Source organism: Cynocephalus volans, chromosome 3 (genome assembly GCF_027409185.1).
Source record: "Cynocephalus volans isolate mCynVol1 chromosome 3, mCynVol1.pri, whole genome shotgun sequence".
In the NCBI taxonomy this organism is placed as follows: domain Eukaryota; kingdom Metazoa; phylum Chordata; class Mammalia; order Dermoptera; family Cynocephalidae; genus Cynocephalus; species Cynocephalus volans.
The window spans coordinates 73,990,770-74,007,868 of record NC_084462.1 but is presented as its reverse complement, the minus strand read 5'-3'; the positions used below and the strand labels follow the sequence as shown (position 1 = coordinate 74,007,868).

Genomic DNA, 17,099 nt, shown 5'->3' with positions numbered 1-17,099 from the left:
AAATGGTCCAGGCATCTTCTGTTGAACACATCCTAGTAGCAGAGACTTGTACTGGATTTTGTGGGACTAAAAACAGAAAATAGGTTCTTTGACCTTGAAGCCTTTAATGTCAAGTGGAAAGTATAACTAGACATGGCCAAAAAGACAAAACAATAAACTGGGAATAAGACTGGCTGGTTCTGCCAAAAATGTCTTGTGACTTTGGACAAATCACATACCTACGTGACTCTGGTTTTCTCATCTATAAAGTGAGATGAACTAGATAAACTAAGATCCAAAGCAGTTCTAAAATTCTCTATATGCTAGCCAGCCAGTAGGTCCCATGAGGATCTACAGTTAACTGTGAACTACTCACTCAGGTCATGAGGTAATAGTAAAGTTGTACATTAAGTATACAAATAGTAATGAATTGTGGGTCCTAGAAAATCAAAGGTAGAAGAGAAAGTTAAGAATCTAGGACCCTAATTTTAAAAATATATATTTTAAGGATGAATCTGTTCTCTTGCAAATAAGATCAGTATGTGATATGTTGAGGTTTCTGGAAACTGAAAATTTCAACTATGATTTATAAAATCACAAATTCGTAGTATTTTTCATTTTATGAAACAATTATATATGAACTATACATTTGACTAAAGTTAATATAAATATTAAAGAAACATGAATTTAAAAGAAAAATAACTATCCTTTTTCCATATCTCTACTGACTTAAAAAGTTAAAGAAAACTGGCATCTACATATGAGTTAATCTAAACCTAAGGCTTAAAGAAAAACCCAACTTCTTTTAAAATTAATCTTCCGTTAAGCATCCAATAACCATATGGATGAAGACAAAACTGAGAATCAAAAGATATGGACTGTAGTCCCAGTTCAGATACTAATACATCACAGACAGGTTTTGTTTTTTTTCTTTAACCTTACTGGGCCCCAAAACACATTGATATACAAAGTATTCCATGAAAAATCATACTTACCAGCTTTGTAAGATACAGTGTTAGTCTCGGCCACCGATTTTTTATAACATAAGTACACTGCTGATCCCCACTGAATTAAAAAGAAAAAAAGAAATATTGTTTAATTTTAAAAGGTAATAATTTGATAAAATGGAATCTCTTTGAGCTTTCTAGTATATAGTGTCTAAAATGTAGTAACAGATTTCTCTCTGCTAGCTATTTTCAGTTGGTTTTGTCAGCATTTTATTGGAATCATTGTACACCTTCTTTCAGAGATAAAATTAACATTTTTTTCCTTGCAACAGCAATAACACAAGGAAAACTAGACCCTTTAAAACAAAACTAGGTCACAACAATTTAGATTTTATTCTAAGTCCAAACCTTGGGCAGAAATGATAAACTAAGAAATATCTACTCATGTGCATACCTTCCTTTTGATTCTACAATCCCTTCCAGATATTGCAGCCCTTTATGCTAAAATTCCTCAAGAACTGTAATTTGTTGCATCTATTTCCTTATTTTTCATGAGCTCCTGAATCCATTGTAAATCAGGTTTTGATCTCCACCACTTCTTAAAAGAATGCCTTAACAACTTCCATGATGCCAAACGTAAGTTGATTCCTAATTTTTACTTTATTCAACCTCTCAGCAGATTTTGATGCCACTGATGATTCTCTTTGTGAGCCATTTTTTTGGCTTTGAGGCATAACACTGTCCCACCAAACCTCTGGCTGCTCCTTCTCAGTCTCCACTGTAGCATTCTCTTTCTTTTCCTGATCATTAAGTGTGATCTCCTTTTTCTTTACTTTCTCTAAATGATATATACATTCAGTCTCATGGTTTTTTTAAAAAAACAGCTCCTCACTGGGAAGTCTCAAATTTCTAGTCCCACCTGCAAAATCCCCCCCCACCAGCTCTAGACTAACATTTGACTGCCTACTCAACACCTGCACTTCTGTGTCTAACAGTACCTCATATTCACCATGACTACAGTAGAAGTCTTGTCCCACCATGTACTCAGTCCCAAAACTCCAGAGTCACTCTTGACTTTTCTCTTTGTCTTATAAACCATATACAATTTATCTGCAAGATTCTATCAACTCTATGTTCGAAATCTACCTTGAAATCTGATCACTTTGTACCACACCTTCACCACTACTACTTTTGACCAAGGAATCACTACTTTTCACTTGGACCACAGTGTAGCCACCTAACCAATGTCCAAGCTTCCTGTCTTCTCCCTCAACAGTCTATTCTCTACAGTCTGAATGAACCTATTAAAATGTAAATCATGTCATATCACTCTCAAATGGCTTCCTGTCAGATTAAGAACAAAACCCAAACTCCTTACTCTAGGCCACAGAGTCCTTTCTGCACCCTGTGATCACATCTCCAACATCACTGGCCTCTGCCTTTCCTCAAACATACCAAGCACACATCTATGTAAGAGTCTTTACACTTTGGTTCCTGCGCTCATTCTCTCATTTTATCCAGGTCTTTGCTTGAATGTTCCTTCCTCAGAGAAGGCCTTACTAATTGTCCTGACCAAAACAGCACCCTCATCACTCTCTATCCTCTTTATTCTTTAGACCACTTGTCTATCATTATATGCTATATTTGTTTATTATTTGACCTCCCTACTTGAATATAAGCTCGATGAGGACAGGGACTTTTTTTCCTTCACCACTGTACTCCCAGTAGCTCACTAAGTATTACCAAATAAATACATAAATAATTTATTTAAGTTTTTGAAATAAAGGTAAAATAATTGGCTTTATGAAAGACATTCTTCACATAACCCATGCAAATGAAGGACTAAAATGACATTAATAATTAATAGTAGTATATTATCAAAAATATTATCACAATTTAATAGTATTTACACATCTCCACCACTACTACCCTGGATCCCAAATGGTCTTCCTCCTACCTTCGCTTCCCACTACAGTCATTACTACATACAAGAGTGATCCTTTTAAAACAAATGTCAGAGCATGTCACTGTTCTGTTCAAAACCTCAATCTTACTCAAAATAAAAGCCAAAGTCCTTAGAATCACCTAAAGGTCCTACATAATCTGCCCCAGTTTCAATCTCTTTATTCTCTGCCTAATTTACTCTGCTTTAAGACACATCACTCTCCTTTATTGTTCCCAAACATGCCAGGAATGTTCCCTCTTTGAAGCCTTTTGCACAACTGTTCCCTCTATTTAAAACATTCTTAGGGCGTCTGGCCGGTTAGCTCAGTTGGTTAGAGCACATGCAAAATCAAGGTTTGGAACACCATACAGGACAGCTGTGAGGGAAAAAAACAAAAAACAAACAAAAAGAAACCTTAAAAGGAGGAAGCTAAAAAAAGAGTGTAGTTTAAAAAAAAAAAGTCACTTTTTGAGCTCTTTGAGTACTGTGTTGGTAAGTGAGGGTACAATACAAGGGAGGAAGCACAGAGACCAGTTAGGAGGCTACTAAGGTAATCCAGGTAGAAAATGATGATGGTTTAGACGAGGGTGGTAGCAGTGGGGATGATGAAAAGAGGTCAGATTCCGGGTATATGCTGAAAACAGAGACAACAAGATATCCTATTTGATTAGATATGAAGTATACAGAGTCAAAGACAACGTCAAGGTTTTAGGGCTGAGTAGTAACCAGGAGGATGAAGCTCAACTGAGATGGGCAAGGCTGTGGATAAATCAGACTTGGGGGTGAAGAGAAGTTCAGTTTTAGATACATTAATTTTGGAATATCTCTTAGATATCCAGGTGAAGAATCAAACAGACCTAAGGTGAGAGGTCTGAAATGGAGAAGTAAACTAGGGAGATGTCACCACTTGACATATACGTGGTAACAGATACACTCACACAGCACACTTCCTCACCTCCTTTAGGTCTAGATTCAAACATCACTTTATCAGAGAGTACTTCTTTCATCACCTTATGTGCAATAACAAGCCTCCCTCCACCTTTCCCAGGCCTCTCTATTACCCCTATCTTGCTTTTTTTTTTTTCTCCTTAGCACTTATCATCATTTGGTATATTGTATACAGTATTTTCTTATTTATTACCTGCCTCCACCACAAGAATATAAGTTTCATGATGTTAAGGATTTTGTTTTGTCTAATGCTGTAGTCATAGAGCCTAAAACGGTGCCTGATATGTAGAAGACGCTTAATAAATATTTGTTAAATGAATAAATGTAAGAGGATATGTTTGTACATACACGATAGAGTACCAGCATGAATAAGTACATGAAGGCAGATTTATAGCACTGAGAACAAATATATAGACGAAATAAACTTACATTAAGAAATATTTTTTAAATAATTAAGAGACCGCTATAACAAATTCCCATTTACTCACTACCCAGATTTAACAAATGTTAAAAACTTACCATATTTGCTTCAGATATTTAATTCATAAGGAAATAAAAAATTACAGGTTTAGCTAAAGCCCCATCTTCTATCCTTTTCCCATCTCCTGAGTTAACCAACAGTCTGAAGCTAGTGTATTTTATTCACATGCATTTTTAAAATTTCTACTACATGAAATACACATCCATAAGTATATATTATTATTTTGTGTGCTTTTAAATTTTACATAAATGGTCATAAAACTAAATATATCCTTTGGTGGCTTGCTTTTTTAGTCATTAATATGCTTTTTGACAGTTAGCAAAGTTGATACAGATCTGATTTCTTCATCTTAACTGCTAAATATTATTCCGTTAGTGAATGAACCACAGTTTATCTATTCCCCTACTGATGGACACTTAGGTTGTTTCCTTTATTTTCGCCAGTATAAACAATGCTGCAATAACTTGCTCCTCATGCAGAACTTTTCCTTTTTTTTTTTTTTTCTTTTAAAAAGATGACCGGTAAGGGGATCTTAATGCTTACCTTGATGTCATCAGCATCACGCTCTCCCAAGTGAGCTAACTGGCCATCCCTATATAGGGATCCAAACCTGTGGCCTTGGTGTTATCAGCACCACACTCTCCCAAGTAAGCCACAGGCTGGCCCATTCCTTGCTTTCTTAAACAGAGAAAATAGTAAAGACAAGCTCATTGGGATCATCATGTGGATATTAATAATGGTACTTAGGAATTATTGAGATGTGTAGAGATGTTTAATTCTATTTGACATTGCTACACAACACTGCTCTGTTTTAAAATGTCTGCTAAAATAGCTGCTTTTTAACTTTTCTGACTCTTTCCTCTGTATTGGGGTGTCCTTGTCACTTCTTGCTGCTGTTGGAGTGCCTGTTTCTTACAAACCTTTTCCCCTCTCTCCCATCCCCTTCTGCATTTTAAATGTTCTTTCTAATATGCTATGAGCATAAAAGTAAACTAAAGGGACAGTTCTGAGAAACTCATAAATAAAGCATAGGCTTTTAGTGCCTGAACTTTACATCTATTTTGAATGTTCAGAAACCTTTTTTTTTTTTTTTTGCTTTTTGTTTGCTTGTTTCTCATGTAATCCTTTTAAAAATTGAATGAGAATAGTAATAATTAGAGTTGTTTCTCAATAAGTAATGCATTATATATCTGGCAAAGGCCAGATGACAAGTAGTCACTTAAAGGTAAGGACTAAGATAGGCTTTGGAAAAATATCAGTATTACAGAAAATACAGACAAGTTACATAAGAATTTTCATGTAGGATGTTATGTGTCTGAATTCCTACTTTGGTTTCTCTGATATTTGCTCACATACATTTAATAAAGTTCCCAATTAGATGTACTTAAAAATCTGATGAATAGTAATCAGAAAAGATACTATAGTTAGCACTATATGATCATTTTTGAAAAAATAATTTTTTAGCTCCAGAGAAAGCAAGCAAATGAAAAAGTATTTTACCAAGAAGTGACAATCCCCAGATATTCAAAAACATAACAAATTTCTGCTTTTCAACTTTAGGTATCTGTCAGTCATCCAAGTATCTTCCAAACTGAATAGCTAAAAACATAATGTGGTCAAACTAAAATGAAAGATAATAATATTCAAACATCTCTCTTATTTAAGCAACATAGCATAAAAAAATAACATATCTGACCAAAAAATAAACAAACAAAAATCTTAGCCATTTAAGATAGTTCAATGGAGGGCCGGCCCGTGGCTTACTCGGGAGAGTGCGGTGCTGATAACACCAAGCCAAGGGTTGAGATCCCCTTACTGGTCATCTTTAAAAAAATTTTAAAAATTAAAAATAAATAAGATAGTTCAGTGGATTATATTATAGTCAAGACTGTAGCCGTGGGAAATTTTCTCTTGGTGGAAGAATATTAAAACATTTATAAAAATAAAATCCCAACACAAAAATGATCATAATTTAATAGCCTATGCAAGATTTTACATACTAATCCACTGGAGACATATTTTTTAAAAGTCATGCAAATGTATAAAAGTCAAAAGGACATCATGAACATAGGCAAACTGGAATTTTGGTTTATCAAAAGAAAACTGGCAAAGATGGGCCCTCTACTGAAAAGTCCCAACTCCACTTCCCAATAAGTCTAATTTGCAAACATAACAAAAAAATTTCAATAACTTTTGTAATAATAAAAAGGGAACTATACGACTATTTGGATATGGTAGAAACCAAAAGGATTCTAAAATGAAAAGCAAGGACTTAGAGATACAGTAAAAGTTATAGGGCTCTGTAGGAAAACAACCATGGATATCAAAACTGCTAGAGGGTTTTCCAAATTTATTCACATACAAAAAAGAAAGTAGGAAGAGCCACGGTTCTAAAAATACTTTACATTTTCTACCTATAATGTATTCATACTGTAGTTTACCACAGCAAAAACATTCGGATGCCTTTTTCTCCCCCCCCACCCAGGAATTAGGTGTATGATTTAATTACTTACTTTGTTAACAACTCTACTTTTCTAAATAAACTTGCTAAATCAAATGCTGACATTCTTGGAAAGCTATAAAACAAGAGCCATTTGGACAGAGTATTAAAAAAATACTCTCAATAAGAGTAAAAAACCATAAGTAAGTCCCAAATTTGCCAAGAATTAGCTCTGTGAATTAAAGAAAGTCACTTAACCCACCTGGACTAAATATCCTTAACTGCAATTTTTTGAGGTTTTAGATCACATGATCAATTTAAGTTCTCACCCTGCTCTAAAATATTATAATTATATTCTAATATCGAATCAAATTCCAAACCATTTAAGGCTTATAATCCAAGGTTTAAAAACAAAATAATTCTTGAAAACTCTTTCCATAAGCTTAATGGGGGTTGGAGAGGTAGGGGAGATTTTTTTGAGGTCAAAGCTATAAACCTGATGCAAAAATCATGTATAAACTTTGAGGAAAGGTTCAGTACACATTTCCTCACATCCATTAGATTGGTGTTTTTTTGTTTTTTTAAATTCCTCTATGGTTTAGAAACCTAGTATTCAGCTTTCATTCAGGCTACCTAATCTTCCAAAACAAAAGTAAGCTATATAACTATACTGTTGGGTATTATCAGCACAATAATTTAGTCCCAATCAGTTCCTGATTCCTCATATGTACATTGCACAGATGTAAAAATAAGTTTCCTTTGTTGCATATCTACTTTGGCTTCTCTAAAAGAGTTGGAAAAGAAGTTATGGTACATCTACTCCAAGATCTAAATTTGTTTTTACTATCTTGTAGTCAATGGAAACAAAAATTGTTAATACACATAAACTATACCCCACTGCTTAAAAAAGACTTCTACTTCCAAGATCAGGGAAGTTTCTCTATATTCAGGACTGATACTTGATTGAAGAATAAGAGAACAACAATTTAAGAGGTTTCTACTCATGTAATGTTTCTTAAAAAAAAAGAAAAGAAAAAAAAAAAAACTTGGGAGCTTAAAAACTGGACACAAATAGAATTTAAAAAAGCTCTTCCCCAGACATAAAGTACACAAAAAAAGGGACTGATTAAGCAGAGCTAACCAAAGGAGTAATTGATAATAGCTGATATTTACACAGTACTTACTATGTGCCAGGCACTGTCCTAAGTTCATTACAAACATTAATTCATTTAATCTTCACAAAAAGCCTGTGAAAAAAAGTACTGCTTTACTCCTATTTCATGAATAAGGAAACTAAGGCACAAAGAATCAAGGAACTTATCCAGGACACATGTCTGGGATTCAAACCCAGGTAATTTAGCTGGAGTCCATGCTCTTCACACTATGTTACAATGCTTCTTTATTCTTTTCAGTGGAAAATAAACATCTCTGACAATACTGGGACCAATGTTTCAGGGTAAAGAAAAAATAGAAAATTGTATCTCTAGTTTTAGTTTCAATGCCATAAGTCTAGCTAGAACACCTTGAGATCTAGAAATAGTTCTAATGATAATCTCAATTACTTTAAATCCAAAACCAAAACATCCACAAAATAAATTCACAGATGGAAAAATGCCAAGTGTCTGTAAGCCTGTATAGTCTTGCTAAAATACCAACCCAAATCTAAAATGATGTTGTATTAAGCTGGACTCCATTTCATGGGAGCGTTCAAAAACCCTTCGTCATCACTATCACTATAACATAAAGCCTTTAAAACTCTGCTACCTTGATCTTCTTCTCCACTATAATCTCTCCAACTGTCATATGTCCTCACCAAATCAAAACAATCTGCAAGGATGGTACAAAAGAATAGGGCATTTTTTGCATATGAATGGCTGTTGTCAAAAATGGTTATCCAGGGCCGAGCCCGTGGCGCACTTGGTAGAGTGCTGCGCTGGGAGCGCGGCAACGCTCCCGCCGCGGGTTCGGATCCTATATAGGACTGACCAGTGCACTCACTGGCTGAGTGCCGGTCACGAAAAAACGACAAAAAAACAAAAACAAAAACAAACAAACAAACAAACAAAAAAATGGTTATCCAGTTAGCAGTCCACGTAGCTGCAGATAACTCTTTTAGGATACAGTTTAGATACTGTCACTACCTACTTTTGAATTGTCTATTTAAACATTTTAAAGATATAGTACTACTACTTTAAAACTGCAGAATTTTCTTACAGAAAATCTCTAAATGTGATTTCACATTAACCGTGTGACATGGTTAATATCTATAACCACGTTAGCTTATAGATAAGAAGCTAACAGCTATATAGTTCTTGCTTTATCTATATACTGGGACACAGTCCTAAATTCATTTAATCATCACAATAACTTGTAAGGTAGATGCTACTATTACCCTCATTTTACAATCATGAAACTGAGGCACAGAGGTTAAGTTACTTACAGACAGTAAGTGTCAGAGATAGGATTCATACCCAGACACTGGCTCTAGAGTCTGTGCTCTGAACCATTAGGCTATATTGATTTTAACCACTAAGCAATACAGATCTATTTTGCTGTCTTACTGAGGGGATAAAAATATATTCAGGGTCCCAAAATTTGTACTGTACCCAGCTACATATCAATATACCCCAGTTCTTACTCTTTTTGTTTTACTTAAACCTTCAGTATCTCATGTCACTAGCTTAAGAGAAGAGAGGATAAATAACAGTTTCAAAAATCAACTTCCCATGATAATAAACGGTAAGATGAGCATAAAATCTTTCAGATCTTAGCAAAGTAATTATAACAGGACTATGAACATATATGCTCTAGCATCATTAAGAAATTATATTGGAAAATTTGTGATTAAAACCCCAATTGTTGGGCTGGCCAGTTAGATCACTTGGTTAGAGCTCAGTGCTGATAACAAGCACCAAGGTCAAGGGTTCAGATCCCTGTACCAACTAGCACCAGAAAAAAAAAAAAAATCAACATTTTTATGCTTTATTGGTAGGGATATTAAATTAATTAAACATTTCTGGACAAAAATCTTAAAAGTAAACATACGCTTTGATCTAGAAATTCTGGACAAACCAAAGGAAATAAGTAAGCAATGCAGTATAGTGTTCAGGAGTTTGGTTCTGGAATTCTATAGCCTGGGTTTGAATATTGCTTCATCTACTTTTTGAAGATATGACCTCGAGAAGGTAACCACCTCTTTAACTCCCAAATGTCCTTTTCTGTAAAATGGGGGGAAAATTACTACTCAGGGTGGTTGTGAGGATTAACTGAGTTAATGGATACGAAATACTCAGAATGATGGTGTATAGCACATGAGAGCGCAATAAATGTGACTTATTTTACGGAAGATTTAGTTATATATATGTTCATAACAGCTTGTTTGTAATATAAAAAAATCAGAATCTAAAGGTCTTACAATAGAAGATGGAATAAATGTGACACACCCACTTAGTGCAGTAATATTTAGCCATTGAAAACTATTACATACATATTAAAAGATGCTCAACTACCACAATAATCAAAGAAATGCAAGTTCAAATTAGAATTATTTCTTGCTTATCAGATAGCCGATAAAATGTCGATAATTGACCCCACAACCAGGCACACCGCTAGCACCAAGGGGCATGCCAAAACATCACCTCCATGTGGGTGGCCCACCACAGCCACCACAATAACCATTGCTGCCACAGAAGGGGCCAGGCACCACAACCACCACGCAGATGGTCCCCCAATCACTGGAGTGCATTAACACAAGGAGAGTCATCACCACGCAGAAGGGCCCCCAACCACTGGAGTGCATTGACATGAGAGTCACCAGCAGAAAGAAAGAAAAGAAGTGGATGTCTCTCTCACAAAGCTTATTTCAGAGTGACAGAAGAAGTATCTGCTCTATGATAATATTGGGGGACCTGATCACACCTCTCAGCATTGGACAAATCATCTAGGCAACAAATCAACAGAGTAACCATTACTCTTTCAGAAAGAGAGAAGAAATCTAGGGTAATTAGACGGGGGAGGGGGGAGGGAGAGGGGAATGGGGAGAGATTGGACAAGGGGCATAAAAATTAATTACAATTTGTAACAATACATATGCTAGTAATATTGATTAGATCAACATTTCTCAATGTTGAACCCCCAAAATATGTATAATCAATTTTGATTCAATAAAAAAATAAATTTATAAAAAAAGAAAGGCCTTCTCTACTCCATGGAAAAAAAAAATGTCGATAATTGATAATAACCAATGTTGGTGAGATGTGGGCATTCTCATACTTTATGGCGACTGGAAGTCTAAACTGCCACAATTTTTTCAAAGTAATCTGTCAGCAGTTTTCAAAGTGGATATCATATCCATGGACCCATCAATTCCACATTATTTACTCTTCCGAGACACTCCAATAAATACCCAAAGAAACAGTCACAGGGTTGATCAAAGCGGCATTCTCAGTAATGGGAAAAACTGGAAATGATTTGTATTCATCATTCTGTATTTGTATTTTCTAGAATACTAAGCAATTGCTAAAAGAATTGAGTAGAGGGCTGGCCAGTTAGCTCAGTTGGTTAGAGTGTGGTGTTATAACACCAGGGTCAAGACTTCAGATCCATGTTCTGGCCAGCAGGCCCCCCCCCCCCCAAAAAAAAAGGAATTAAAGAGTTAAAGATGAATAGTGAGGGGTTGGGCGAGAGAGCTTATATCAGAATATAAGCTCTTATATCAGAGCTTATATCAGAAATTTCCAATTTTTGAAAAGAAAGAATACATTTATTATACAAGGGGCCTTCAAAAAGTTCATGGAAAGATTCACATTATCTTTTAATTCTATTTTTCCACAAACTTTTTGAAATACTCTCATGTATACTCCACATATGTGCACACAAAAAGGTCTGGAAGGACAAGCCAAACTGTTCACTGTCACCCTTGGCAAAAGATAAAAGTAGGATCAAGAACCTTCACCTTTTACTTTATAGATCTACAATTTGCATTCCCCCACCAAAACCCCCCCCCAAAAAATTTTTTTTGAGTACACACTCCTTTTTAAAATTTTAAACAGCAAGGGGTTGTTATATCTTCTCCCCCCCCCCCGGTTTTGTGTGTGTGTGTGTGTGTGTGTGTGTGTGTGTGTGTGTGTGTGTATTTATTTATTTATTTTTAGCTCCCACCAATAAGTGAGAACATGTCGTATTTCTCTTTCTGTGCCTGACTTGTTTCACTTAATATAATCCTCTCAAGGTCCATCCATGTTGTTGCAAATGGCAGTATTTCATTCGTTTTTATAGCTGAGTAGTATTCCATTGTGTAGATGTAACACATTTTCCGTATCCACTCATCTGATGATGGACATTTGGGCTGGTTCCAACTCTTGGCTATGGTAAAGAGTGCTGCAATGAACATTGGGGAACAGGTATACCTTCGACTTGATGATTTCCATTCCTCTGGGTATATTCCCAACAGTGGGATAGCTGGGTCGTATGGTAGATCTATCTGAAATTGTTTGAGGAACCTCCATACCATTTTCCATAGAGGGTGCACCATTTTGCAGTCCCACCAACAATGTATGAGAGTTCCTTTTTCTCCACAACCTCGCCAGCATTTATCGTTCAGAGTCTTTTGGATTTTAGCCATCCTAACTGGGGTTAGATGGTATTTCAGTGCGGTTTTGATTTGCATTTCCCGGATGCTGAGTGAGGTTGAGCATTTTTTCTTGGCCTGTAGTTTTCTTTTTTGGTTATATCTTTACCTGGTTTTGGTGTCAGGATGATGCCTGCTTCATAGAATGAGTTTGGGAGATTTGCATCTGTTTCAGTCTTTTGGAATAGTTTGTAAAGAATCGGTGTCAATTCCTCTTTGAATGTTCGGTAAAATTCTGCTGTGAATCCATCTGGTCCTAGGCTTTTCTTTGTTGGGAGCCTTCTGATAACAGCTTCAATCCCCTTTATTGTTATTGGTCTGTTCAAATTTTCTACGTCTTCATGGTTCAGTTTTGGGAGCTTGTGTGTGTGTCCAGAAATTTATCCATTTCCTCCAGATTTTCAAATTTGTTGGCGTATAGTTGTTTATAGTAATCTCGAATGATTCCTTGTATTTCAGATGAATCAGTTGTAATATCACCTTTTTCATTTCTAATTTTTGTTATTTGAATCTTCTCTCTTATTTTTTCTGTTAGCCATGCTAATGGTTTGTCAATTTTATTTATCTTTTCAAAAAACCAAGTTTTTGATTCATTGATCTTTTGTATTGTTTTTTGGGTTTCAATTTCATTCAGTTCTGCTCTGATCTTAATGATTTCTTTCCGTATGCTAACTTTAGGTTTGGATTGTTCTTGTTTTTCTAGTTCTTTAAGGTGAAGTGTTAGGTTGTTCACTTCCCTTCTTTCCATTCCTCTGAGGTGAACATTTAATGCAATAAATTTCCCCCTTAATACTGCTTTTGCAGTATCCCGCATTTTAGTATGATGTATCATTGTTTTCATTAGTTTCAATAAATTTTTTGATTTCCTGCTTGATTTCTTCTTGGACCCATATGTCATTAAGTAGAATGCTGTTTAATTTCCATGTGTTTGTATACTTTCCAGACTTTCGTTTGTTATTAATTTCTAGTTTTAACCCATTGTGGCCTGAGAAAATACAGGAGATAATTCCAATTTTTTTGAATTTGTTGAGAATTGATTTGTGACCTAATATGTGATCTATCCTGGAGAATGATCCATGTGCTGATGAGAAGAATGAATATTCTGAGGTTGTTGGATGGAATGTTCTGTAGATATCTGCCAATTCCAATTGGTCTAGAGTGTTGTTTAGATCTTGTGTTTCTCTACTGATTCTTTGCCTAGATGATCTGTCTAATATTGACAGTGGGGTGTTCAGGTCCCCTGCTATTATGGTAGTAGTGTCTATTTCCTTCTTTAGGTCTACTAGAGTTTGTTTTATAAATCTGGCTGCTCCAACATTGGGTGCATACATATTTATGATTGTTATGTCTTCTTGATGGATCAGTCCTTTTATCATTAAGTAGTGTCCCTCATTGTCTCTTTTTATGGTTTTTAGTTTAAAGTCTATTTTGTCAGATATAAGAATAGCTACTCCAGCTCGTTTTTCTTTTCTGTTTGCATGGTAAATCTTTTTCCATCCTTTCACTCTTAGTCTATGTGAATCTTTATGGGTGAGGTGGGTCTCTTGTAGGCAGCATATAGTTGGGTCCTCCTTTTTGATCCAGTCAGCCAGTCTGTGTCTTTTGATTGGGGAATTTAAGCCTTTTACATTAAGAGTTGTTATTGAAAGGTGTTGATTTATTCCTAGCATTTTATTGGTTGTTTGGTTGTCTTAGGTGTCTTTTGTTCCTTGTTTTCTGATTTACTGTTTGGTTTCTGTGTTTGTTGGTTCCTTAGGTTGTAGATAGCGTTTTTGTTTGTTTGTTTTCTCTTCATGAATGCCATTTTTTTTATACTAGTGGGTTTTGATTTTTCTTGGGTTTTTATGGCAGTGGTAGTTATTTTTGAGGAACCAAACCCAGTACTCCCATGAGGATTTCTTGTAAGGGTGGTCATGTGGTGGTGAACTCCCGCAGTTTTTGTTTGTCTGAGAAATATACTATTTGCCCTTCATTTCGGAAGGATAGCCTTGCAGGGTAGAATATTCTTGGCTGGCTATCTTTGTCTTTTAGTATTTTGAATACATCATCCCATTCCTTTCTAGCTTTTAGGGTTTGTGATGAAAAGTCTGATGTTAGCCTGATTGGGGCTCCCTTATAGGTGATTTGACGCTTCTTTCTTGCAGCTTTTAAGATTCTCTCTTTGTCTCTGAGTTTTGCCAATTTGACTATGACATGTCTTGGAGAAGGCCTTTTTGGGTTGAATACGTTTGGAGATCGTTGAGCTTCCTGGATCTGAAGATCTGTGATTTTTCCTATACCTGGGAAGTTTTCTGCCACTATTTTGTTGAATATGTTTTCAATGCAATCTCCGTAAATGTTGAATATGTTTTCAATGCAATCTCCGTTTTCCTCCCCTTCTGGAATACCCATGACTCGGATATTTGAGCGCTTAAGGTTGTCTGATATATCTCTCAGATTTTCTTCAATGTTTTTGATTCTTTTTTCTTCTTTTTTGTCTGCTTGTGTTATTTCAAACAGCCCATCTTCAGTTTCCGAGGTTTTCTCTTCAACTTTGACAAGCCTGCTGGTTAAACTCTCCGTTGTGTTTTTTATTTCGCTGAATAACTTCTTCAGTTCGACAAGTTCTGCTACATTTTTTTTTTCTTTCTTTATGGTGTACTGACCTCATTGTATTTCTTCTTTTTGTTAAAATTTATTTATTTATTTATTTATTTATTTAAATTTTATTTTGTCGATATACATTGTGGCTGATTATTGCTCCCCATCACCAAAACCTTCCTTCCTCCTCCCTCCCCCCCTCCTCCCCAACAATGTCCTTTCTGTTTGCTTGTCGTATCAACTTCAAGTAATTGTAGTTGTTATATCTTCTTCCCACCCCCCGTTTTTTTTTTGGTGTGTGTGTGTGTGTGTGTGTGCGTGTGTGTGTGAATTTATATATTAATTTTTAGCTCCCTCCAATAAGTGAGAACATGTCGTATTTCTCTTTCTGTGCCTGACTTGTTTCACTTAATATAATTCTCTCAAGGTCCATCCATGTTGTTGCAAATGGCAGTATTTCATTCGTTTTTATAGCTGAGTAGTATTCCATTGTGTAGATGTACCACATTTTCCGTATCCACTCATCCGATGATGGACATTTGGGCTGGTTCCAACTCTTGGCTATTGTAAAGAGTGCTGCGATGAACACTGGGGAACAGGTATACCTTCGACTTGATGATTTCCATTCCTCTGGGTATATTCCCAACAGTGGGATAGCTGGGTCGTATGGTAGATCTATCTGCAATTGTTTGAGGAACCTCCATACCATTTTCCATAGAGGCTGCACCATTTTGCAGTCCCACCAACAATGTATGAGAGTTCCTTTTTCTCTGCAACTTCGCCAATATTTATTGTTCAGAGTCTTTTGGATTTTAGCCATCCTAACTGGGGTTAGTTGGTATCTCAGTGTGGTTTTGATTTGCATTTCCCGGATGCTGAGTGATGTTGAGCATTTTTTCATATGTCTGTTGGCCATTTGTATATCTTCCTTAGAGAAATGCCTACTTAGCTCTTTTGCCCATTTTTTAATTGGGTTGCTTGTTTTCTTCTTGTAAAGTTGTTTGAGTTCCTTATATATTCTGGATGTTAATCCTTTGTCAGATGTATATTTTGCAAATATTTTCTCCCACTCTGTTGGTTGTCTTTTAACTCTGTTAATTGTTTCTTTTGCTGTGCAGAAGCTTTTTAGTTTGATATAATCCCATTTGTTTATTTTTCCTTTGGTTGCCCGTGCTTTTGGGGTCGTATTCATGAAGTCTGTGCCCAGTCCTATTTCCTGAAGTGTTTCTCCTATGTTTTCTTTAAGAAGAAAAGCCTGCTGGTTAAACTCTCCTTTGTGTTTTTTATTTCGTTGAATAACTTCTTCAGTTCAGCAAGTTCTGCTACATTTTTTTTCAGGACATTGATTTCTTTGTACATTTCCTCTTTCAGGTCCTGTATACTTTTCCTCATTTCATCATGATGTCTAGCTGAGTTTTCTTGTATCTCATTCAGTTTCCTTAGAATTATCACTCGAAATTCCTTGTCAGTCATTTCAAGGGCTTCTTGTTCTATAGGATCTAGAGTTTGAGATTTATTAACTTTTGGTGGTGTACTTTCTTGATATTTTGTATTTCTGGTATCTTTTTTTTGATGTTTATTCATTGTGGCAGGGGGTTTCACAGTCCACCGGTTTGAGACTATTGACTAACTAAGATGTTGCTGTGTTTGCCAATTTGGTATGGCTACCTCCGTGACTGCTCAGGTGGCCTCTAGTGACTTGTGTGTGTGGATGCCTCGGGTCTTGGGCCTCTCCGGGGGTCACCTCTCTGGTCAGCTTGGACTCTGCTGGGCTGCTGGATCACTGGGCGGTACCGCAGGCTGTGTGGTCTCTGCTGAGCTTCCACTTCCTATGCAGGACTTCTCCCTGTTCCCTGCACTCTCGCCTGGGCTGCTGGATCATGCAGTGGCGGCCCCACAGGGTGTGTGGTTTCTGTCGAGTCTCCGCCTCCCTAGCCGGACATCTCCCCACTCTGTGCACACTAGGCTGGGCTGCTGGATCTCGCAGTGGCAGCCCGCAGGGTGTGTGTTTTCTGCCGAGTCTCTGCCTCGCTAGCCGGACGTTTCCCCGCTCTGTGTGCACTGGGCTGGGCTGGGACGTGTCTTCTGCAACCCTTGTCTATCAGCTGGGCCTTCAAGACCCTGCTCGGCACTGCCTCGCCCAGGAAGTC

The 17,099-nt window shown here is 36.5% G+C and overlaps 1 protein-coding gene across 9 annotated transcripts in view; it reads right to left on the bottom strand.

Moving 5' to 3' along the window:
• The window catches only part of DENND4A (DENN domain containing 4A), a 142,489-nt gene that overhangs the window by 78,923 nt on the left and 46,467 nt on the right, over positions 1-17,099 (bottom strand). For all 9 annotated transcript variants that reach the window (XM_063092163.1, XM_063092167.1, XM_063092168.1 and 6 more), the window contains one exon: positions 975-1,044. In XM_063092163.1, the coding sequence (XP_062948233.1) occupies positions 975-1,044 (70 nt within the window). The remainder of the gene's footprint in view (positions 1-974; positions 1,045-17,099) is intronic.